General features: G+C 34.0%; 1 protein-coding gene across 1 annotated transcript in view; it reads left to right on the top strand.

Moving 5' to 3' along the window:
• Positions 1 to 7,834: 7,834 nt before the first annotated feature.
• LOC150104011 (uncharacterized) overlaps positions 7,835 to 26,947 on the top strand; it is a 41,190-nt gene continuing 22,077 nt past the window's right edge. Inside the window, exons 1-10 of the mRNA XM_090397246.1 lie at positions 7,835 to 7,980; positions 18,276 to 18,497; positions 19,136 to 19,627; positions 20,081 to 20,467; positions 21,341 to 21,748; positions 21,858 to 22,220; positions 22,557 to 22,928; positions 23,238 to 23,615; positions 25,401 to 25,637; positions 26,506 to 26,745. Coding sequence (XP_090253372.1) covers positions 7,941 to 7,980; positions 18,276 to 18,497; positions 19,136 to 19,627; positions 20,081 to 20,467; positions 21,341 to 21,748; positions 21,858 to 22,220; positions 22,557 to 22,928; positions 23,238 to 23,615; positions 25,401 to 25,637; positions 26,506 to 26,745 — 3,139 coding nt within the window. The 5' untranslated portion in view covers positions 7,835 to 7,940. The remainder of the gene's footprint in view (positions 7,981 to 18,275; positions 18,498 to 19,135; positions 19,628 to 20,080; positions 20,468 to 21,340; positions 21,749 to 21,857; positions 22,221 to 22,556; positions 22,929 to 23,237; positions 23,616 to 25,400; positions 25,638 to 26,505; positions 26,746 to 26,947) is intronic.

A 26,947-nucleotide genomic window follows, 5' to 3' on the forward strand; every position in this document is an offset into this window, starting at 1 on the left:
TAATCATGCATACTTTAAAGTAAAATATATATCATATTGCAAAACTCGGTACTTTGCCACAACTCGTCCCATTTTTGTTACTACATTTATGGTTAATTAATAAATAAATCATTAGTTTATTCATTATAAATATGCCCGGCGCGTGCTGATTAATTATATTAAGTTTATTAAAAAATTTGAAGGTGTGAAGGCATTTATATTTGCATACGCTAATATGATGCTAGCGGTAAAATTTTGGAATGTATGTAGTTTTTATTTTATTGTTTTTTTATGGCTCACATGCACAAAAGATTGTGGAAGGTTTAAAAGGTTAGTACCATTGGAAGGTGACGAGAATTTTTTTTTAATTTTTTAAGATTTTTTTTTTTTTTTTTGCACAAACCGGAAATCCTACTTCAGAGGTTAAATATGGAACTTTTCAGACCCCCTTATGGCTTCCAATATGAAGGGAGGTAGTCTCACATCACCCGTTGAAATTTATCCCCCCACCTATGGGCATTCGTTCACCAATGCTTATACGAATGGCGGATCCGAACCCGCAGCCTTCTTTTTTTTTTGGTTAAAGAGAAAGAATGTTAACCACAGAGTCAACAAAATGTCTAATTGATTATCATTATAATTGAAATATTTCACATTTTGCTTTATATTACTTTCTTGTTTTCATCCATGTAACATTTTTAATAAATGTTATATAATTAATACACATTTTATTAAATACAGTACTTTTATATTAATAAATGCATTCCTTATTTAAATTTAACTATGATGTCAACATGTAAAAATCTTGCGAAACTATCTGGAATTACATACCTCGGAAGGCACTTTTAGATTATCCTTCCTTGTCGCTGATATTCATATCTATTATCAGCTACTTTTACAACTGAGGTTTAACTGCAGATGTCACTGCAGTGCAGCTGACCATATATAGCGAATAAATAATAAATATTTGACAATGGGTAATGTAAATATATATACATTTATTTATATTTATTCAAATATAGGAGTACTTGAGAACACACTCACGCACGCACGCACATGGACTATCAAGTCGACTTAACACGGTGACTGTCATATTCTTAACCACTCACCGAATGTAAGCGATGCACCGACAAAGTAAAGGGTCTCCATTCTACACATAAATATCTGAAGCATTCGAAAATATTGGCTTATGCTACAAGCGTCATATATTACGTACTGGTACTTCAGACATTATTGATTCGTACTTGACATTATTGATATATTAGTCCTAACTGAAGTATCCGCTACTAATAATAAAATAACTACGGTAATTACGAAATTCCAAACTTCCAGCTACATACACACTGCCGACAAACAAGGCGAGGTGACGGAATATTCCTTCTTTTCACGATCTCTCCCTTCTTGCTGTTAAGAACAGACTTATGACCAGATATCATAAGTATCTTTAGAACAATAAAGAATGAAAACCACAAAATATTTGAGATAAAATTATAGAAAATTATTAGTAGAACACAATTAATTTCATATATTAAACAACCGATATAGAATCACGACATGACGTTTAAGCTTCGATTTAGCTTTACACCGTATGTCGTCGAGACTAGACGATATCATCTATCTATCTATATGTTCACTGGACGTCCACAAATGCCGTAGGGTCACTCCGATGCTCAGTAATGTGCCACACCAGGCCTCGCCATGTAGTCCTATTGTTTGCTTTTCTGGAGGCTTTAACTCTCTGAAGATTAATTGCTCCACACACACCATCCATCCATCTCATTGATGGTCTACCCCTTCCTCTTTTTCCAGGAACTTCACCTTCTATTACTGTTCTAAGAAATCCTCCTTCCATTCTTTCAATGTGTCCAAAATATTTTAACTTTCTTTTATCAATATCCTTAAGGATCCTTAAAGTTCTACTGATCTTTTCTAACAGCATTCATTTGCACGCCTTTCAGTATATGATATCCTCAACAACCTTCTGTAGCACCACATCTCAAAAGCAGATATCCGTTTCTTATCTGACTTCTTCAGGTTAAAGATCCATGAGTTGATCCATGAGTTCGAGATCCATCAACTCATCCATGAGTTGCTGTTGGAAAAACAACTGCATCCAAAATCCTCAACTTTGTTCCCGTGGAGATAGATCCATCCTTTAAGATTTTAGATAAATCTCTGACTGTTGTTTTAGCCATTCTTAACCTTCTTCTGATGTCTTCTGAACAGCCGCCGGAAAAAAAATAGCCTCTTGGCCCTTTATCGTAGCAATTCTTCACATTAATAATGGATCCCAGGTACTCAAACTCAAACGATATCATAATTAAGAAAAATGGAAATTTCAAAGAAGTTATTTCTTTTTCCTTTCGCAACTTCTAATTCCTTCAGAAACGTTCACCAGTCAAACTGAGAGTTTTTAGATAATCTCAATCGTTTTCAGGGAAATCCAGCTACTGCTCTTTCGCTGGATCCACTAAGTTCTCCGTTCTAACATAAAATTGTTTTTTCTGCATGATGGTCACACAACTGAAAAATTAAATAAGCAAATTTTGGGTATTAAATTCAACATGGAATGTGCTCAACAAACAGGACAATATTGCTTAGACATACAATACTACCTTGGCAAGAAGAACGCTCTGTTTGCATATCGAGAGTCAGCACTATGCAATAATCAGCTTGTAGTCATCACGAGTTGTAAAAATAGTACACGCATGCATCAAACACTGATCTAAGAATGCTTACAAAAATCTAATGGAATAAATCTCTGAAACAGTGCTTGGAGCATTTTAACAAGAATAAAACTGGTTTTGTGCATCGACTTATTACTATGGATGAGAGTTGGATTCACTATTACACACCAGAATCCAAACAGCAGTCAGAACAGTGGACAAAAGAAGACAAAGTCGTTCCATCAGCAGGAAAGATCATGGCATCGGTGCATTGTGATGCTAAAGGCATTTTGTTTATTAATTACCTTGAAAAGGATAAAGCAGTAACGGGGGAATATTATTCCGATCTTTTAACCATACTAGACGAAAAAATTCATGAGAAAAGACCCTGTTTGCAGAAGAAAAAAATCATCTTTCATCAGAACAATGCACCTGCCCACAAAGGTGTTTTGGCAATGGGAAAATTAAGGGATCTGCACTATGAACTGTTGGAACATCCACCCTGTTCCCCAGATTTGGCTCCCTCTGACTTCTATCTCTTTTCCGAAACTAAAACTGTTCTTCGTTGGTCAGTGTTTTTCTTCGAATCAAGAGGTGATTGCAGCTGTAGAGGGATATTTTACAGATCTCACTGAAAACCACTACTGGGACAGGATAATGGCGCTGGAGCATCGCTGGAATAAATGTATTAGTTTTAACAGCGATTATGTTGAAAAATAAAAATAATTTAGAAATTATAAATTCGCTTTTTCATTGTTAGACCACCCTCGTATTATTAAAAAATATTCTGGAAAAGTTATTTATATAAAAATAGATATTATATATCCATTTTAATTTTATAGCCAGATTGAAGTTTCCTGAGAGCTAATGAGAATATAACTTTCACACTTTCACGCGTGGGAGATGATTTGGTTTATTACTTAAAAATATATATATATATATTCATTAAGTTCCAAGGAAAATTTTTAATTTTTCAGTGGAACTTATGAATATGTGACATCCTTGGGGGGAAAAAAATTTGTTGTTCATTTCGTCAGAAAATGCAACTGTAATGTTCGCCTTTTGAGACTTGCAATTTAGTAATGTTTAACTAAATGGCAATTGGTGAATATTCCTAATAATGAAGGGTTCCGTGTTTGTGTAAATTATGCAAGATGACTGTTAGTTAAACAGTTTGATGATTTATTGCTTGTATATTTACGTTATCTTTAACGATTACATTGAGATAAGATTACCTGCAACTTTCATAGTGACGTACTTCTGAATTTAAATAGTTCAAATTTTAGATTCAAAGCGAAATATTTATAGTAAATATACAAAATATAAAGAGTAAATTTCAATTAAATATTAAATAAATATTATACATCTTCACTTCATATATCAAACGTTTATTAATTTACTAGTCTGAATAAAAATATACGAAAAGAACATAAAATTAATAGAAAAAAAAATCCTTAGCCAACCCACGGTACTAATCTACTCCCTTTCCAACCTATAGATATAGACATATGCAGACAGTACAGTACATTATATATATATATATATATACACACACACATTAACTTTCCGCGTTGTTTACAGTTATTTCCTCTAGGTTTTACTGGTTATTTCTTTCGTAATGTGCACCTGAAGAAGGCTGATACAAGTTGAAACTGGTCCTGCTATTAAACTTAGTTTTGATTTTTCTAGGTTTCTGTCATTCAATAATTTTTTAAAAAAAAATATATATATAAAAGAAAAAAATTAGCATCCTATTTTTCTACCCGCTGCAAGGTGCAGGCCTCTCCCATTGCGGAGGTTTTGAGTCTGCTACTCCCATGGTGACCCAGTCCATATTGGAAGAAGACAATCGCTAACATCCATGCCGACGTGGGATTCGAATTCGCAGCTTTGGCTGGAGAGCGGATACATTAACCATTCGGTTAGCGTATACAGCCAACTGTATAGTGTTCGGTGAATGAGATTTAAGTCCGAGCATTGTCATGATTCAAAAGAACATTTTTTGACAGCAATCTTTTTAGTTTATTTTATTTTAAATTATTAAATTTTATTTTTTCTTTAAATATGGTCCAACGTTTAGCGATATTGATAGTCTGCATATATTCCTGATAATGTTCCAGAATAGGCCCAACATCCTAGAGTTTATCCACATTACTTTGCTAGAAGGACAAACTTTGTAATTTCGGTTCATGGCGATGACGTGTATGTTTAGTCTTTCAAGACCAGTTCATCCCAGCATTGCTTCTTCTTCCTCATGCCACTATAAAAATTGCATGATGCTTTTCCCCATTTTTTTTTGTATTCATCTGTGACTTGTTTGGAGTTTCAATTAGCACTAATTGTGATGTTTCAAATCATTTTACTTAATCTAGTACACTGATTGGAAAAACGTCCACGGACACATGTGAGGAACAAACAGCCATGGCACTCACCTCAATAAGATGTAGGACCTCCTTTCGCTGCAATGATTGCAGCAATCCTACAGGCCATACTTTCCACAAATACGAGAAATGAGAATTTTGGACCATTTTTCATGCAGGCATATAATGAGGTCTTGGACTGTTATGGGGCGGACATCCTTTGATCTCACCCGACACTCCAGTTCATTTCGCAGATGTTCAATAGGGTTGAGATCAGGGCTTTGTGTAGGCCAATCAAATGTGATGACGATCATGTCCACAAATTACACAGTCACAGCAGTAACCAGAGTAACTGACAAGGGTGACTTCAGACAAGGGTGCATTGTCTTACTGAAAGAGACAATGTTCATTTCCGCAGAAAAACCACAAAGCAGGAAGCATTGCATTGTCCAGAATGTTCAGATACCTCTCGGAGTTCAACGTTCATGACATCATAAACAGAAGTCCAAAGCCAAACCAGGAAAATAACAGAACGATACCATCACACCGCCACCTCCAAATTTCATAGTTGGGGTTATGCACTCTTGTAAGAGACGTTCACCGGGCATCCACCACACCAGAAACTGTTCATGTGCTCGATAGAGGATATAGCATGATTTCTCACCTCGATAACGTAAGCTTTCCAAGCTTACACCTCCTACTGCACCACTGAAGATGCATGTTGGTTCTGGTAATGTGGGGCTTGAATATTGCGATCCTGCCATGTAAATAAACCCATGTTGTGAGCCTTGGTTCTGAATGTTTTTGTGCAGATTCGTCTTCCAGTCGATGCCTGGAACTCAATATTCAACTTGTAGGCCGACCAATGGCAAACATTGGACCGCCTACATAGAGACAAACAATCTGTTTTTTACATATTATATTGCGTAGCACCCTACGGTCACGTTCAGTGAGTGTGGTAAGTCGTTCAATACTGGTAGCGCTTGCAGTTGACTCCCTGCTCTTCCATCTCAGTATGATATTACTGATTGTTGACTTGGGAGGACCCAATTAGTTAACAATTCGCCGAACAGATAGACTGCAACATGACATCCTATCACAACGCCTCTTTCAAATTCCGTCAGTTCCCTTCTCGCAGTCATTTAACCCGGATACAGTTATACTGACTTTGGAGCATCATATTCCTCTAAGTTATAGCAGCTACAAACACGTGACTCGTTACATGGCACGATGCACCTTGCCCATTGGGGTATACATTAACTTCTTTGTAAGCAGTCTCTGCAGATCATTAGCTAACACTTTGGTAACAGCAGCTACAGTATTCCATCTGTTTTTTCGTTTATTACTATTGTTATTATTATTATTATTATTAGCTTTTCACAAGTTCCATCTAGCAAAGGCAAGGAGCATACACTCACGAATACGTATGAGAGCAAAGTATCCAGTTGTTTGCTGGTTGTGAATCTCTTCAGGGGGTATGAACGGTCTTCGTAAACCAAATTTAAGGTGCCACTTTATAACCTTCTTACTCTTACACACTTTATTATTATTATTATTATTATTATTATTATTATTATTATTATTATTATTATTATTATTATTTTAGGGACTTGTACACGTTAAGGTATTACACGGTTACGATTCCTCTGTAAATCTAGAAGAGAATCTTTTCTGATCACAAAATCCGTATGATTTTGTGATCAGAAAAGATCACATCAATTAATATTGGCACCATATAGAGAAACTTATGTGTTTACCCTACTGTGGATTGTATAATTATATAACATAACAGGTCATTTTGTTTATGCCTTTGTGTGTGTGTGTGTGCGTGCAAGATATTATTGACAGAAAATCACCATGCTTCGGTTTTGCAGTCGAAAACATATTTGTCTTTTAGCTGGAAATATGTGGAGTCAAATCCTTTCTAAGATTGAAAGGAAACTGATTTGGGTTAGGTTAAGATTGGGTTAGATTTTTCTGTGTGGAAATATGGCCGAAGCAACTAAGTCTAATAACAGCGTGTGTTTTTTTTTTTTGATTTTTCTGACTGTTCGATAGGTTAATTTGAAATTTCCGTCAGAGACAAACTAGCTAGAAAATGCACACAAGTTACTGAATTACATTACAACCAAGAGTTTGGTTGCAATATTGGTTTAATAAGGTGGTATCATACCTGCTCATATGGGACTAACGGACCTTATGTTATCATATTCTAATTAATTAACTTATGAACATGACTTAGCGATTCTAATATCGAGATGGTAATCTTTTTCTGTCTCTACTCTAAAAATCAGTTTAAAAATCTATTCTAAAATTCAAATACTTCTCATTTATTTTCATAATCAAGCTCATATCGTTATCAAAACTTCCTTTAGATAATCAACCAATAAAAAAGAAAATTGCGCCACTCTGTGGAAAGATTTATGACTGGGAAACACGATGAAATAACTTCAACCATTTACTGTATTATGGATCATCGCTTCTGGTTTTTCTCCGATAATAAAACTATTTTCATTTTCCTAGTAACGGATATGCAATAAGTCAAAGCATATAAAACTATTAATTGAAGGAGATTAAAGGAGAAAAAAACTAATCCTATGCTAACACATGTTAATCTTTCACAAGTAGATCTCCCTTGTGTCGAAATGACGTTGAGACAAGAGTACGCACGCACATACGTACACGTGATTGTGTTTTAAAAGCGTACGTGTTAGCAAAAAAAAAAAAAAAAAATAGAGTAATGGGGAGGGAAGTAAAGAGGAAGAAAAATTTCGTTATCTCTCTCTCTCTCTCTCTCTCTCTATTGTATTATTTTAGTGATGAGAGAATTCTTCTATTGCAGTCTGTACTTATAAAAGGACCAGAAGTTCGACTGTGCTCAAGCTCTTCGTCATAGTGAGTTACAGCGGCTGTGTGCTCTCTCAAAGAATTCATCATGAAAACGTGGTTGTGTATGGCATTTCTCTTCCTATCAGGTAACTACAGCCTTATTGTAAATTATATTCAGATAATATTAAAGCAAAATTCGATGCGGACATGTCTGATTTTATTTTATGCATTTGTGAGGCTGACAATGTTTTCGACTGGAAAACGTGACTGATTTCTGAGATTCTGCCATTTTAATTCTGAAAGCAGAAGATATGATTATTTCTTTGTCACTAATGTTTTTTTTTCCACGTTCTCTTTTTCTCTGTGTATGCTATGGTCATATATAATATAACAGTCGGGTTTCATGTGGGATTCACCACAGTAAAATAATGTAAATCGGAATGCTCAGCCGTTTTCACGTCAGAGGCCTTCACTCAGCCTGGACATTATATTTAAGCTATATACATGGGTTACTGAAATAGACGCCTTAATGAGTAAAAGAAAAAGAACTAAATGAAACGTATATTATCAATTAGCTCGAAATTATATTAATAGATGAAAAGAATTTAAAATTGAAACCTTTTCTCCACGTCTCAAACAAGTTTGAAATAGGGACTTAATGGATATCTGAGTTCGTCCTAAACAATAATTATCACAGTGAAATGCATTGTCTGCCAAACAGTGGCGGCTTGTACATAAGCACTGCGACACTGCAGCACCCCCAAGGAAAAAATGAAAAAATTAAATTTTGTTTGTCTTTATAAATAATAACAATGTTTAAAACATTATATAAATGCAATTCCATTCCATTCACGTGTCATCTCCTATCTAGGAGGTTGACTATCATGATGTGACTCATGGTTAACTATGGGCATAACGACATGTGGTGAAGACCCTATCTCTTCCACAATATAAATGCAATATAACATGTTAAAGGTTACAGCTCATGTTTCGACATTGATTGAATAGTTAATAGTTAGAATTGTTCGATTAACGCTTTAGATTTTACGAAACAAATGCACTGCGATCTAACGCAGTGTCGGAATGTCGAAACCGACACTGCTCAAACGAGCAGTGTCGTTACAGGTAAATTGTATGCATGCGCGCATTATTTCTGTGAGATACGAAACTTTTATTATTGGTGTGTGTTCGTGGTGAGGGTGAAATATTTTCAATAAAGCAATTTTTTAATATGTAAATTTATTTATTAATAAATTGGTTACTGATTAGGAAAAAAAAGAATTATTTTTTTATTTTGTATATGCAGCACCCCCACTCAAAATTTTCACCAGCCGCCACTGCTGCCAAAAGTCATGGGATTCTCCTCCAAAGCCCTCCTCTTCCTTCTCCAAAGATTCTCCTCTTCCGACTACATGCAAATAGACTTACTGACTTACTTACTGTCCTCTTCCATCGGGGACGGGTTGAGTCTTTATGTTTCCTCGACAACCTCCAGGAGTCTCGGTTTATTGCGTGGCTGGTGAGCTGTCTATATGTTTGTAACCCAGAGTTGACCTTTATTGTTGTTATTCATTTAGTTCTTGGTCTTCCTTTTTTTCTTTTATTCTTGCATACAGAGCAAGGTTGGGTATAGACTTACTTAAGCAATAGACTTACAAATAGATTTACTTAAGCAATATACAGATTTTAGCGTATTAATGGAGGTTTGCATTTTAGTGAGAAGGTCATTTCAATCTTTTATGCTAAACGATGTGTAGATGAAAAGAATTAACACATTTTCAGCGTTTCATATAAAACAAATGATGTACTTAAACTAACATTTGAAGCTGACTTGAATTCCCTTAAAAAAATCCAATCCCGTGTACCCTATCCTCATATTTTCTTATGGTTATTAAGTTTAAAAGAGCATTCCTAGTTTAGTCGTTATAGAGGCTGTTTGGTTGCAAAGACCTGAGTTGGAATCGCCTCTAGGACGTGATGAACGTTTATTCAGTGCTTTTCAATTGAAGGTGAATTAGCCGGTCTCATACGGGGGATGGTAGCGTTTATCTTCTGGCAAAACCGAAAATTTCATCAGGAAAACTGGGATCGTGAACAGCCATACATATCTACAGACATAAAGTACTTACCCATAGATGAATGAAACAGAGGAATGGCAAGCCGGCTGTATCGCTGACATCAATTTCGCATGTTTCAAATATGCATCGTACGTTAGGAAATTTTGTGGTTAAAATTTTTGTGTTGGCTAATACATAACTGCGTAATACGATATGTGGCTTGCAGGTTAATTTGAATTTCAGATTCATACTTTATGCACAATATTATTAGTAGCATTAGATTAGAATTCAGGGGTCGACAACCTTTTCAGACTCACGGGCCACATTCAACTTTTTTTAATAATCGGGCCGCAAGCGTTTAATTAAGAGAAAATAGTGAGTGAAAAAAAACTTTTTAAGTTATCAATTTTATTATATCAATCTTAAAAAACAGAAATATTTAAAGTTTGAGATTACGAGTCCAGTAGACCAAGAGATAAAGTACGATATTCTCGTAATGACGTCTGATATTATATTCTTTTATAACAGCAACAGTTTTATGACAAATAAGACAAATGGGATTATTCTCATTTTCAATAAAGAAGTGCTTGCTGTTCCATTCATCATTAAACCTTCTTCCTTCATCTGCAATTTTATGTTTTCTTGAACCCAGTTTTGAAATTATTTTTAAGAAATAAAATAAAATATTTTCCTCTGAAAATAAAATAATAGTTGATGTTATTGAATTATATTAAAATACGGACCAGGGAACGCGACTGAAAAAGTGCACCAAAATCTCGGTTTTCGTCGGATGAAGTCGCCTGGTTATCCCCACACATGATGACTCACACCAATTTGCATGGCGATATCACGAAGTATGGGTATAAAATTATTTTTAATTTATTATTCATATTATAAAATGTATTATTTAAATAATTCAGCATACGGGCCACGTGCCATGTAAGTATAATTAACTTTTTATGGGCCGTCAAAAATGCATGTTTGGGCCGCATGCGACCAGCTGGCCGCCGGTTGTCAACCCCCGGATTAGATCATATCATTCATAGATCTTAATAAATATGACTGTGTTTAAATATGTATTTCTTAATTCGTTTTGTCCGCTTGTAGTGTGGAAACATAGATTTTAAAATCTTTTAAAATCTATGTTATCTCTATTAAAAACACCATTTCTTTTTAAAGTTTATTTTAATTAATAAAGAGGTTCAAAAACATGAAATCTAAATGCCTCTCATATCAATTAAATGGCAATAAACTCGATTTTAACTGGATACGTTGTAGTGAGTAATTTTTTAGAAGAAAAATCAAGGAATGTGGTGATTTTTGTCTTATTTTGCAGTTTAATTTTGCAGAATTACTGTATCGATAATTAGTTCATAGTAGGTCTATGTCAACGTCATCAAGTGTGATTACACTGCTTCACTTCATGATCATTTAAAGGAGTTGCGAATAAAATAAATGTTTACAAACCTATGGTCTGGATTACACACATAGTTTATAAGGCTGTGTAGAATTTATTCTTACGATTAGTGTCTGTAAATTTTATTTTTCTTGCTTGAACAAGAAACCAAAGAAAAAATATAAGTATATAAGAATTGTCAAATGCAGTTATACCGATCATGCGACCTATGAAGAATTAAAATAGCTGAATTAAAGAAAACACTGTAGAATGGGCTTGCACAATATATGGCCCACAGGCCAGATGCGGCCCGTTCAATGATTTAATGCTACCCTCGGCTTAAATTGAATAAATAGAAGAAAAATATTTGCATAATAGTAAACGATTTAAAAAATGAAAACATTCATATATTGTCGATGCAAATAAATATTTTTATTAAGGAGAAGAGCTTGTTTACATTCTTTGCACCTTAACAGAAATCAGTTATAGCGTGTGCGTTTGAATGGTCAGGTTCTCAATTTTGCACCAGCGACTCCAGCATGAACACGATCCAGTATTTTATACGTATGATTAGTACGCAACCAGAGTCGCCAATCATACGTAAGTGTACCAGTTAATTGACTTGACCCGTGCAGCATTTTAGTTATAAACACTTGTTGTGACATATAAATGGCCACCTCTGTATCATCAGAAGAACGATGGATATTTCGCTTCGACTCTCTTCGACTGAGAATCGACCCTAGATAATTGAAAATGAGGAAGGTTCGATTGTCTGACATCTATGCTTAAAGAATCTTTTATTATGTTTCTTCTTCTTCTTCAATTAAAGGTGACTTCGTCAGTTTTCATCAATTTTTCTCCTGCAAACTAGGAACGCTAAAGACCACGCATATTATCCTCCGTATGAAGTAGCAGCATTTTTCTGTATAAGAATTGAAAAAAAAAAAAAAGAGGTGGGATGAATCCAATAGTGGAGGAAGATTCTAATAATAAATATCCCTTAATTCAGTATGTATGACATTAAAATCTACAATGATTCTATGATATACAAGAGTGGGGAGGAGAATATTTTTTGTAGGTTACATCATAAGAATATTAATGGAGTATATTTGCTTAGAGCTAGAGTAAGTAAACCAATTAAAACGATATATTTGGAAGATGAGAGAAATTTTGAAGAATTTGTACTGGCAGCATGAATATTTAAAATTAAGGTTATTTTAGATAGTATAGGAGGATTTTTATCTCTCTGATGTTATATGCTAAAGTTAAAAAAGGTTAATTTATTTAATTTAATACTCAACCACAACAAGAAATCCATAGTCAAAGGAATTACGATTATTGAGATTTTAATTAAGCAACTAGACTGGTACATGATTATTATTTTATTAATTTCTTGGATCAGTTTGTTACTAATTGGAAATGGTTTGTTAGCGATGTATCCATCTAATTATTTCTTGATTCAGTTAATTAAGTAAGACCATAATATAAACTCGTTTATATTATTGACTGGTAAGCTACCAGTCAATAAGTCTGAGTCTGAACTTAACAAGACGTTCTGGATATCGAAGTGCATAACGGTAATTATAATGTTGTGAGAGGGGATGGAATAAGGCAAAGAGGAGAAGGGTTTTTGCCTATCATGAAAGATTTAATCTAGGAGATCGATGGCATATTGAATTCAGTTTCTTTTCAGATTCAAAACTCAAGATGTGTGGTGCTCAGATGTACAGACTGAGGAGTAAGGATGTCACCGTTTTGGAGGGATTAGTGATAATATTATGAGCTTCTTACTTCAAAATATATGAAAAAACATAGCATTATTAATGGGAGATTAATGTAAAAGATGTGGACTGGAGAAGCAAGCACCTAATAATATAACGGATAGGAAATTTTTGAAAACTTTTTACCAAATTAATTACGGTAATCTGAAACATTATCTACGAGAGTCTACTAAAGAGATTAGGATCTTGGATTTCATCATAACATCACAGGAATTAACCGATGGGCTCATATTAATAACTTAGATCTCCAGGGTCAAATGACAGTGATCATTTGAAAGAAGGATTAAGAATATGCGGAGAAGAAAGCTTAATTAAGAATATGGAGGGAAGTGATAATCAAAAAGAGTCAGGGATGGAATTTTAAGAAAACTCACTGAGATATAATAAGAGAATTAAGAAATATGTGCGTCCGGAGTATAATTAAAATAGTTAACCTTTATATGGATGTGATAAGAGAATTAAGAATTATTAACTGCGATGTATATTTAATAGGAGTAACAAAATGTTCAAGACCGATTGATGTGCTGAATAATTTAACGTATAACTTTATATTGAGAAGCAAATTTCATAATAAATCATTTGGAGTAATCTGATTTAATACGTTCTTACAGAAATACGTTGTAAAAACTTGTGAAAAAAATCTATCTGCTAAATCAACTGTAAGTATAATAGATGTAAACGACAACTATCATTAAGTAAACTGTTAATTAATGGTTGGAAAGAAAAAAATCAGCAACTAGTTAGAAAAACTCACCCACCAGAACAGGCAAACCGGCCCCGTGAACACATATGGATTCATGACTGTAATCAACCATATGACGGTCCCTAGTCCGGATAAAATTGGGGGGAGAAAGCAACGGTGAACTAACCTGTAAACATCTCACCAAAGTCATCTACAGTCGTTTCCGACTGTAGATGACTTTGTGGTCAATGCCTACAAAGTCATCTACAGTCGGAAATGACTGAAAGGGAAAATCAGATCAGATCAATTAGAAATGCTAAGGTTAATTTTTATGTGCATGAAAAAAGGTGTAAATATAGCATAAACAAAATTAAGTATAACCAGTTTCTCAAAAATCATATTTAGTGACTGAGACTACATTAGGATTTAGTAAGTGTTTTGAGAATGCAGATAGGCAAAACACTGATTATTTATAAGTGGAATTGTTTCTTGAACGGGAAAATTTGCCTCATGACGTAAAATAACAGGAGAAAATAATTGTTACCTTCAATGATATGGCAACTAATAACATTATAAGTAAATATGATGTATCTTCATTGATAAGAGGCAAATATGTGTGCAAGTTAATCACTACACTTTTAAACATCTTCCATTTCATAAGAGTAGTCATCATCATCATCATCATCAAATTCCTGACATGCACCCTCAAGGTGTGTACAGGATATGATAGTACTACATGAAAAATTTACATCATTGCTAACTTCCTATCTACAGTTTTCCTCCAAATCAGTCTGTTACTTGTCAAGACTCCAACATTATCAGATCTTATATTTCTGTCGTCTAAGGCACTTTGTACCGTATCAACCCACCTATATCTTGGTCTTCCTCTGGGTCGTTTTCCTGCCAACCTGGCAGAGAATACTTGTTTTGATAATCTTTCCACGCCTATTCTGTTTAAGTGACCATACCACCTGAGATTAGCTTTGCTAACGCATTCCTGGATGCTGACAATGTCAAGTTCTTTCCTAATATCCTCATTTTTAATATGATATTGCCATTGATGCCATCTGTTCATGCCTATAATCTTTCTCAGGACTCTCATATCTGCGGTCTCTAGTATTTGGTCAAGTGTTTTACATCTGACCCAGCTCTCAGATGCATAAGTTAAAACAGGTTTGAACACTGTCTTGTATACAGCTAATTTAGTGTTCCGACTAATTTCTCTCTTATTCCATATGAATTTATTCAATTAACTGCCTACAATACCACTTCATAAGTTTTGTTGATTCTGCTGTCTATTTCCATATTTAATTTACCAGCTTCAGTAAAAATCGTGCCTAAGTAGCCGAAATGTTTTACTTGTTCCACAGGTTCTCCATTCACAACACAGTTCACATTTTCAACAATTCTACCAATGAAAATAGAAATAAAATCAGCTTTTATTTTTTATAGTTAATATCAGCTCTTTGCTTCACGTTATGAAGCAAAGAGCTGATATTAACATCTACAATTTCTGATATCATGTTTAATACCACTTTCCTTCATAACGTGATCCATATAGATAGTGAATAACAGAGGAGATAATGTACATCCCTGTCTCACACCATATTTAACATTAAACCATCTTCCTCTACTTACTTCAATTCTAACTGCTGACTTGCAACTCGAATAAAGACTAAGTATTGCTTGATATAATGCCCCATTGACATCATATAATTGTGGCGTATTGAATAGCTTCTTTCTTGGCACCTTATCATATGCCTTTTCCAGATCAATAAAACTTAAATACAGATCTTTGTTATATTCCCATGCTTTCTCAACTGTTTGTCGTAAAGTGAAGATCTGATCCTGACAGCCTCTATTTGGTCTGAATCCAGCTTGTTCTTCACAAGCGTTTCTTCCACAATTCTTCTCAACCTTTTCTCAAATATACTTGCATAGATTTTGCCAGGAACACTCGGTATGGAAATACCTCTGTAATTCTCACATTCATTTTTATTTCTCTTTTTATATATGGGTACAATTAGAGCTCTACTCCAATCATCGAAATTCGTCCCTCTGTCCAGGCTTTCTGAACTATGCAGTGCAGCCAACTGTAAGACTTTTATACCACCATACTTCAGCATTTCTGGTCGAATATCATCTATGCCTGCTGCCTTTCCACATTTCAAGCCTTTGATGGCTTTTTCTGCTTCAAGTATGGATATGTATTCCTGACTGTATGCCTGTTAAGTGTTTTTTTACCACTGTGCTATCACTGCTTGTTTCATTTAGCAATTTTTCGAAGTAATTACTCCATACCTCAAGGATATCTTTTCCTCCTGTTTTCATGTCACCTTTATCATCTCTAATTCCTTTTACAGCACTCTTTCCTCCATTTCTAAGTTTCTTCAACAAGCTCCAGAATATCTTACCACCTTCTTGATATTTATTTTCCATGTTCTTGCCAAAGTCCTCCCATGACGTTTGTTTAGCTAGTATAACACAGTGGTTCGCTTTCTTACATTTGTCTCTGTATTCTCTAACAGCAAAATCTGACTTATTTGCCATGAACGTTTGATATGCTTTCTTCTTTTCCTTCACTGCCTCTTTAACTTCCTGTGTCCACCATGGAGTTCTGATTTTTCTATCCTTGCAGACAACCTCACCACATGCCCCTCTGGCTGAATCAATCAGCGTTTTCTTCAAGGCTTGCCACTGAATCTCCAAGGTTTGGTTCCTGTTTTCAAACTTTTCCATTTTTTCTTCAATAATCTTTGTGTATTTTAGTCTACAGTTCACATCTGACAGCTGCTCAACTTTTATTCGCTTTAAAACTTTCTTACATGTTATTCTTTTCAATATGAAATTCAATTTTATCCTGCTCAAGACTAAATAGTGATCACTTCCAATTTCAAATCCTCTGTACACTCTGATGTCCTGCACCATGGAGAAAACATCACTATCAACAATAACATAGTCAATGAGACTTTTCTTATTCCTTGCCTCTTCTCTCCATGTGAATTTGTGCACATTTGTATGTTGGAACATGGTGTTAGTAATAACCAGTCCATGTGCTGAGCAGAAATTCAACAAGTATTTGCCATTATTATTAGCTTTGCTTTTTTCTCCAAATTTTCCCAAAATATTTTTGTATGTCTGACAATCATTTCCTACTCTGCTATTTAGATCCCCAACAAGGATTAACTTTTCCTTTTTCATTGTGTCAGTTGCTTTTTGTAAAGCATCAAAAAATTCCCCCACTTCTACTTTAGTAGAACCTTCTGTGGGACACCAATAAGTCTCATTGTCCAATTCCCCATTCTGATATTTGCCCATATCACTCTATTTGCCCATAGGCAGTCTACTTGAGACTGCCTGCTATTCAAGATTAGCCTCGTATTTTGTGTTGAATACTATGGCTACTCCTTCTTTTCCTTGATTGTCATTTCCTGAATATAACATTTTGTATTTATTGCTCAGAAAGATCTCTATTGCGCAGTTTTTGTCTTTTTTGTTTCAGTCACCCCCTATTATGTCGATCTGGTACTTCTTCAGCTAGCTCCATTTCTTTGCCACTCAGGCTTGTTATGTTGATAGTACCGATTTTTAACTCTGGTGATGATGAAAACATCACCAGTGTTAAAAATTTGGTGATGTTTTCAACAACAAGACGAACATCGAAAAGTCAGCTACTGGAACAAATCTGAAAGATTTGTTCCAGTAGCTGACTTTTCGATGTTCGTCTTGGTTCCCTGGCGAAAACAACGGGGGCCTTTTTTAACCAGGCGACACCAGCCGCCGGCATGAGATTTTGTTATGTTGTACCATCATTTTGTATATTGGTTTAAGCCAATAAGAATACAATTTGGTTGGCTAAATCCCAAATATCCAGCCCATCCTCGTTCGTTTAGTTTCCAGGTAGATACCCAACAGGGTGCACCACGAGAAGGTAAGGATTGGACATTAGGTCTGAAGCCCTGGTCGGTTCTCCGAATTCGCATTCCTTTAAAGGCTATGTAGAGGTCTCCTCTCATTTATACAGCTTTGACCCTTAAGCATCCCCATAAGAGTAGTTCATCGCATAAAGTGCATAATTATAATCAATTAGTTTAATTAGTGCTTAGACACAGTGGTGGGAAAATTAATTATGAATTTTATCCAGGATATTCGTGATACGATCAACAATCATTTGTTGAGCTGGGCACAGTATGGTTTTGTTAAGGGAATAATAGGTTACGGCAAATCTTCTTACTGTTTTATGATGACGTCACGAGATCAGGGTAACTGAGTTCCAGTGTTCCTATTTATGAATGAGGATTTAAAAACTTGAATTTAAATACCTCTTCCAACAACAACAACAAAGGTAGAATCATAGAATCATCTAACACAATGTTAGATATACAAATGGTGAAGGGACAAGTTTCACATTTTGTATATTTTTTTTACAAAAGCAGTACAAAAATTGGCATTTTCTTAGTTTGAAACTGTTTGGTGAGCAATTATCAAGTTTACGTTAACAAATAATTTTTCTTTCGTTTTTAAGTTGTGAATGGAATTACATCTTCGAAATGTCGAAGAGGCGAACCATGTGACGATGGGCCAGAATGTTCGTATTCACTTTGCACATGTGTAGTGCCAAGTAAGACTGATTGCGCAGTGTACTATAGGTGTGTTGAGGGTAGGTCGCATCAAGAGAGATGTTCGGAAGGTCTTTACTTCAGTCCTGAAAAGATGTCATGCGACTACAAGTGTAACGTTCAGTGCAGTAAGTTACAATTTCAGTTCACTTTTTTTAAAATAATTTAGATCTATTTAAATCAGGAAAAAAATTGTAGGATAACTTCAAAGAATTATTATTATTTTTTTTTGTTTGAAAATGCAACTAAGGTAAAAAAAAATTCACTTTATTATGACAGAAAAAACTTTTGAGAAGTATAACAATAATATCATTTAGAATTGCTGTTATTATTTCAATATTATTCTTGCAATTATCATAACTCATAACGCAAAATAAAAAAGAAAGAAATAGGATCAGAAAATTTATTTTTTATAAACTGGATTTCGGTAATGAAAAAAAGAAGTGAAATCGAACTTTTTCTTCTTTTTCTTTCCTTTTTGTATATTTTTTTAAAATGTGACTTTCAATATTATAACAACTTAGCTTTCAAAATCGACTAGACTTTATAGCTTTCATATATCATAATTCTTAATCCTACAAAATGTAATTCGTATTTTCTAATTTTACTTTATATACAGTATATATATATTATTTAACATTTCTTGCCTCAATTTATAGTTGTTTTCCTTCGTTTACTACATTATCTCATGATTCTACTCAATTACTTCCTGACACATACGGTACACTTGTCTGTTTTAAGAATAACTTTAACGTGTTATTTGCAGATATATCTACTTCGACGACAAGTAATCCGACAACAACAACAGAACGTGTCACAACCCCTACGAATCCTCCCACCACAACAACAGAGGTTGTAACTTCCAGTGTTTTTACTACAACAGAGTATGTTACAACGTCAACTAATCCTCCAACTACTACCACCTCTCCCACTACAACAGATGCTCCAGTCACTTCTACTACAGCAGCAACAACCACAACAACAGAGGCAATCACAACCCCTAAGCCCACTCGTCCAACTACAACGGTTGCTCCAACCACCACTCGACCTTCTACCACAGCGTCTGTTGTTACATCAACAAATCCGGGTCCTATAGATTTGATATGTGAAAAAGAAAATGGGTTGTATGCCGACAGAAAGAACTGTAGCAGATATTATAAATGTGAAAAGGGAATCATTCATCATTTGTGGTGTCCGTCTGGTCTTCATTTTAATCCACGTACTTTAGTATGCGACTTTCCAGAAAAAGCTGGTTGTGGTAAGTTTTTTGCATATTTTGACTTTGCTTTGCAACTGTTATAAATTGTAATGTTAATTGATATAATGATAATCCCTTTAAAGTTTTGTTCATTAAATTTTATTATGAGTTCAGAGGTCGATTAACAAATTAGATCTTACCAATGAACATTATGCCATCATAAATTTAAAATTGAGTATTTTATAATATTTATGAAATTGTTTCCTTATTAGCAGACTGTATTTGGAAATAATAATTCAAATCCATCGGAATTTTAAATTTTGACTAAAACAATATTAATATTCTGTATCGAATGAATTCTTAGTTTTGATAATGGATTCTGAATTGTGACTTGATAGAGAGCCAAGATGCGTAATAATTTTAAATTTGAAGAGTTTTAAATTTTGACCTATTTAATTTTGATAAGTTTTTTTTCAATATTAATTATCTTTTTTTCAACTTATATTTTCTTAGATGGCAATATTACAACACCAACGGAGTTAGCACCAACTATCTCTCCAACGCCTACCTCATCTGAACCAGGCGAATGTAATTGTGATTGTTGCATTCTTCCTGTACCTGGAGACTGTTCTGCATTCATAGTGTGTATTGGCCATGTATCCCTAACTGGACGATGCACTGATGGATTGTATTTTAATCCAGTTATTGGGAACTGCGATTTGAAAGAAAATGTAAAATGTCTAGTTCCCATCTGTCCAGTTCCTAATGGTAGATTTTCATTAACAGATGAATGTAGTAGTTTATTCATTGAATGCGTTAATTGGAATCCAGAAATAAAAGAATGTCCAGCAAGTCTTCTCTTCAATCCAGATACAATGGCTTGTGGTTTTGAGTGCAAAGGTAAGAAACCGATTAATATATTGCGAATTTCTGTACAATATCTTCTACTACAGTCATCTTCTCTAATTCTAGTATTTCATTTTCTATTCCGTTTTGGTATGTGTAGCATTCTTCTCTCCAAGTTTCTTTGGGCCACATGCAACCGATCTTCCTTTTTTTTTTTTTTTTTAAATTCAAAAATAAGAATTTCTGTGCTAATTAGAATACAGCTTATCATGAGTGGGACTAAGATAAAAAGTGTTTTTTAAATCAGTAAATATTGTTATTTTCTTCTTATTCATCATTCTTTCCTATATTTGGCAGAAAACATACAGAAGTTTCCGTTAATTGTAAAAGAAAAACTTAGTTTTTTTTTTTTTTCACCGTGCATTTGATCCTTGTTTCACTTTTTTCTAAAAATGTAGAACTTGCATAACAGTACTTAAAGTTTTTTTTTTGTCTGTTTTTTAGTGTCCAAAAGGAATAATGAATGTTAATAAATAAACTGTAATAATTCAGTTACTCCTTTAATTGATACATATTTGAAACAGAGAAGAAGAATAAGTGACTAAGGGAACCGACACCATTATCTTCGGGTAATGATTTATTACAATTTTTCTATGAAATTATTTCGTTTAAAATTAAAATATTATGTACATTTAGACCTGGGAGGGATAGTGTATGGTGGAAACTGTAAACTGTACTGGAAAGTGTCCGATGAAACGAAACTTTTAGAAAAATTATCCATACCATCATGAGAGGAACATTAGTACATGAATGCAGACGTAGGAGCAAGCGAAGCCTCAAATGAGAAACATTTTACATTAAGCCTTTTATTGTCTATAACAGCAACAACACATACTTATCAAGCTTTATTATATTCTCTTTTTTTAGACGATGGCAACAGTACCATGACAACAACTGTGGCTCCTGTTATCTCCACGACTACACCATCTCATGAGGATTGTCCGTGTGATTGCTGTTTCTTGCCTGATCCCAATGACTGCGCATCCTTCACCAGGTGCATTAATTTCATAGGGACCAAAGACCGATGTGCAAATGGACTAGTGTTCAATCCTCAAACAGAGAACTGCGATTATGAAAAAAACGTTCAATGCCCATCAACACCCACACAAGCACCGATTTATTGTCCAACGGAATCCGGTTTATACCCGCATCCAGAAAAATGCCATCTGTACATCAAGTGTATAAGTTACTTTCCAGAAGTTAGAGAATGTCCAGGAATTTTGCATTTCAATCCAGCAAAGCAGACATGTGACTGGCCTTGGTCCGCTGGATGTCGTAAGTGATTTGCTTCCTTAGCTTATCATTCATTCATTAAGCGAAAGATTAACACTATCAAATAAACTTCGTTTTGAAAAGCCACTGTATGGTTGCTATATCTTTTCAGATGAACCTCATCCAAAGCCAACACCTGGAAATAGCACCTGCGAATGTGATTGTTGTCTACTGCCTGATAAGGATGACTGCTCAGCTTTCATAGTCTGCATTGATAAGATAGGAAGAAAAGAAAAATGTTCTGCTGGACTTCTTTTCAATCCAGATACGGAAACCTGCGACCTTGCTGATAACGTCCATTGTTCCGGCACCGCTGAATGCAAAGAAAAGAATGGAGTTTTCCCCAAGGCAGACAATTGTAGCGAATATATAATTTGTTTAAATGGTGCATCTCAAGTCAAACAATGTCCACCTCATCTGCATTTTAATCCAATTTTGAAAGCATGCGACTACCCTGAATATGCAGGATGTAATGGTAAGAAGGATCAACTTTAATAGATCTTTTTTTTTTTCTCTCCTTCTTCGTATAAAAATTGTCAAGTTTTATTTTCATATAAATTTATGAAAGTGACTCGATGCTACTTAATATTATACAGCATTTTATAATGTTTCTGGGGGTATATTCATTTAAACAAAATATATTTCAATAAGCAGACACATTTTAATAATTAATTTAATAAAGTTTTTATAATATAAATAAAGAAGTAATTTTATGTCATATTTTCACTGATTAATCCATTCTATCTCCCCCCTCCTCTAATAATATTTAGAAATACGGTATAATAATAATTTTTTAATATTCTATTTAAAGGTTCCATTTCTATTCCCCAAACACCAACTCAACCCTCGCAGCATTTATGTGAGGCTTGCGATTGTTGTTTTTTCCCGGACGAAAATGACTGTGCTGCTTACACTTTTTGCGAGAACGGTCTCGGACAGAAAATGCGTTGTTCAGATGGATTATTTTTCAATCCCGAAACAGAGAACTGTGATTATGCAGACAAAGTTCCCTGTCATGATAAACCCACACAATGCCCAGCTTCTTCTGGAGTATTTCCTCTCGAAGACTGCACCAAGTATATTCAATGTTCCAACTGGAAACCTGAAATTAAGCAGTGTCCAGATGGTCTTCATTTTAGTCCTAAATCGTATGCTTGTGATTGGCCTTGGAAAGCGGGATGCGGTAAGTGTTCTTAAGATCTAATATATTCTACGGGAATTGGCATTAACATTGATATGAATGCTCAATATCAGAAAGCAAATTTTGTAGAAAATAAAATAACAGAAATTATAATTTCCAATTTCTTTGCATTCCTTGTATTTTGTCTTAGATTTAGTTCAGATTATATGACGATTCATTCAAATTAAATCTCAAAACAAAGGAATATTACATAACTTTGATTCCCTATATTCTATACTATATTATGCACAAAATGGTAGTATGTTTGAAATTATATCTTTAAAACTTATTTTTTCCCCTCTTATTATTTAGGAAAAACACCATTGGAACCAATTAGGCCTATTAGCAGAGAATGCCCATGCGATTGCTGTTTCCTTCCAGATGACATCGACTGTTCTAAATTCTACTTTTGCATGAATTACACAGCTTATGCAGGACAGTGCTCAGAGGGCCTCCTCTTTAATCCTGCGATTGCGAACTGTGATTATGCTGACAGAGTATATTGTACAAGCTTAACAACTCCATCAGTCTGTACTGATGGCGTTTATCCGAACAAAGAAAACTGCAGTACTTTTTATGCATGTTCGAATGGAGAAGCGCAGCTAAAATTATGTGCAAGTAATCTCCATTTTAGTGAAATTACAAACCAATGTGAATATCCTTGCGATGCTAAATGTGATCTTTCTCTGGGTAAGTGTAAAACTCCTACAACCACTGACTATATTAATATTTACTATTTAACTTCACCTTTATTAAAAAAAAAAAGAAAGAAAGAAAGAAACCGAGTTAAAATATAACTATAAATAAAATTATAAAAATTAAGAAACAAGAAAAAATTCTTTGAATAAAATAATGAAATTAATAAAATAAAAATAACATAATTCAATTAATAAAATAAAAAACAATAAAAATAAATTAACAAAATTAATAAAACATTAAAAATTATAAAAAAAAATTCTGGGTAGGGTGGGACGACGGTGAAAGACCCCCCGTTTCTTATTTGTAAAATAAATAAAAAATACAAAAATAAATAAATAAATACCTTATATTCCTCCATGGTACTTTAGGTTTAAAATCCTTCTTGTAAACTTTAAAATATAAGCTTCCGATATTTCCGATTATTGAGACGCGAGGATGTTTGTTGTAGTATTGTAGAAGCAATAACGAAGGTACTTATCATAAAGCGAACTTTAGTTAAGAGGTCTTTATTTGATAGGATACTCATATGTAGCTTCGTATCTTTACCACGACAAACTAATATCAAAATTTAATCTTATAAAAATAACAACCTTCATTTTAATGTATTATTTTTATCACAGCTCATTATTAAGAACTATTTTATATTTTAATAATATTATTTCGAGTTAGTATTTGTATATTAGTGGACATTCCACTATTGTATTGAGTAGGCAGATTAAAATCGGAGCAGTAGCGTTTTCGTCCGAGTTATTTAGCGGATATTTAACGAAACTTAAGCATTCATCATAGAAAATGTGCATTGGCACCAGAAGATAATCCCGTTTAGGAACTGAGAACAAATATAGAGTTTTTTTTTTCATTTTTATTTTTTAAAATATGAAACTAACTTTATATAATTGGGAATAAGATGCAACATACGTATATGTGCTAAAACTGTCTTTTCATGGAAGTAAATAAGACAGTGTCAGAATTACTTCAGAGTTTTTCTTAGGATAGGTAATGCTATTCAGAATCTGTTAAACCAGGGGTAGACAACCTTTTCAGACTCGCGGGCCACATTCAACTTTTATTTTTAATAATCGGGCCTCAAGCGTTTAATTAAGAGAAAGTAGTGAGTGAAAAAAACGCTTAATTTTTATTATATCAATCTTAAAATCTCGCTAAAATCTTGGTTGTCGTCGGATGAAGTCGCCTTTGTTATCCCTCCCCCTCATGATGACTCACACGGTTGACTCGCGCCAAGTTGCATGGGAATATCTTGAAGTATAGGTATAAAATTATTTTTAATTTATTATTCATATTATAAAATGTATTATTTAAATAATTCAACATACGGGCCATATGCCATGTAAGTATGGCCAACCTTTCTGGGCCACGAAAACTGCACGTTTGGGTCGCCGGTTGCCGACCCCTGTTTTAAACAATCATGCATTGTTGAATGCGACAACCTAAAAGAAAACTTGGAAAAAGCGATCTGCTTCATTACGTTAAAATCATTCAAAAGATGCATCCACATGACTCATCAGCAAATATTATTGTTCCTTTCGAGAATGAACGATGCAGGAATAAACATTTTCTGTTCTTTATATATATTTAGGATTAAATATTCTACATATTTATAAAGAATAGAAATTCATCTGTTTATTCCATTTTGTTAAATAGCCCATAGCTCTAGAACAACATATATATCTAGACATTTAATGCCGAACTTAACTGGTAGTATTTTATGCTTTCTGTTTGCAGTGAATTGCTTATAAAATAATTTTTTTTCTTCAGACTGTTCTAGCACCCCTTCAACTACCACTCGCACTACTTCATCTACTCCATCTTGGACACCCGATCCTTTCTGTAAAGACCATATTGGTCTTTATTCAAATCCAGAAGACTGTGGCTCATACATTCAATGTTCCAATGGATATAAATACATCATGGATTGTCCCAAAGGACTGCACTTTAGCGAAAGTCATTACCAGTGCGAACTACCATGCATTGCAAAGTGTGATAAAAATCTGGGTAAGATCTACAAAACAAATATATCTTATTCCACCAATCTGTAAAATTCATTTTAATTAAAAAAAATTCAGTTTTTCATCATTTTAAAATCCAACTGCGGCATGGATGCTTGTAAAAAATCTTAAGATGATAGGTATAGATACGACCACTTTGCTTACTGAAGACCTGAAATATCGCTTGAAAAAGTTCCATTGTATTTCTTAAAGAAAGTTCTAGTATAATCTTGACTTTCAGCCCTCCTATGGTACTAATGTGCTACACTTCTACGATCTTTCGTTCGTGGTATCGTATCATTTAAAAAAATAAAACTAAACAGGTTAACTTTTCAGTGCTTAAAATAATATTCCAATATCCAGCGGCAACGGAATCAAGCACCACACTCCCATCAACTAACAAATTCTTCGATTAAACAAATAACTTGTCGCTTATGGGTAATTTCCACAGGTTTTTCAGCGATCATGTTTTGTTAATAAAGCCTAAATATATTTTTCTAACTGTCTTAGCATACAGGCTTTTGTTTTTTAAGATTATTTGTTATTTTTATTAATGCACCTACATTTCGTTTATATCAAATAAAGCTTTTTTAATTTCGAAGCTCAATTTTTTATTGTAATTTTGCTATGTCCAATTATGTTATGGCAATAAGGATATTGACGAATTATGTTAATATTTATTTATCTAGATAATATGTTATGTGTATAAATAATATACGATAATTGCGATAAATAAATATACAGTATATTTTTGCTGGAATCTGCGTATTAAATTGATATATTTATTTATTTATTTATTAAGTAGTGAATATGGCTTATAATGAGATATTGTGGTCTGGTTTGTTAAATTATGTATTTTTGTGTTTCATTTTTAGACTGTAGCAGCACATCATCACCCACCACTGCCTCAGAGACTGAATCTACACTTTCTTGGACACCTGATCCTTTCTGTAAAGATCGGATTGGTTTGTATCAGAATCCAGATGATTGCGGGTCATACATCCAGTGTTCCAATGGATATAAATATATTATGGATTGTCCCAAAGGACTACATTTCAGTGAATATCACTATCAGTGCGAAGCACCATGCATTGCAAAGTGTGATGAAACATTGGGTAAGACATTAAAAACAAAAAAAAAAATATAGAACGAAGTAAAGTAGTGAATTCTTCAGTAGGTTATTTCTTTATGTAATAAAATATTTTTCTAATAAATTTGATCAAATACTCTAATAATAAAATATACAATATATTGTCTAAAATGGGTAGAAATACTCCAATGATAAAATATGATTTATTACCTAAAATTACAAAAGGT

This window comes from Typopeltis vanoorti, chromosome 8, assembly GCF_054136105.1.
Source record: "Typopeltis vanoorti isolate ZY-2024b chromosome 8, IOZ_Tvanoo_1.0, whole genome shotgun sequence".
Taxonomy (NCBI): domain Eukaryota; kingdom Metazoa; phylum Arthropoda; class Arachnida; order Uropygi; family Thelyphonidae; genus Typopeltis; species Typopeltis vanoorti.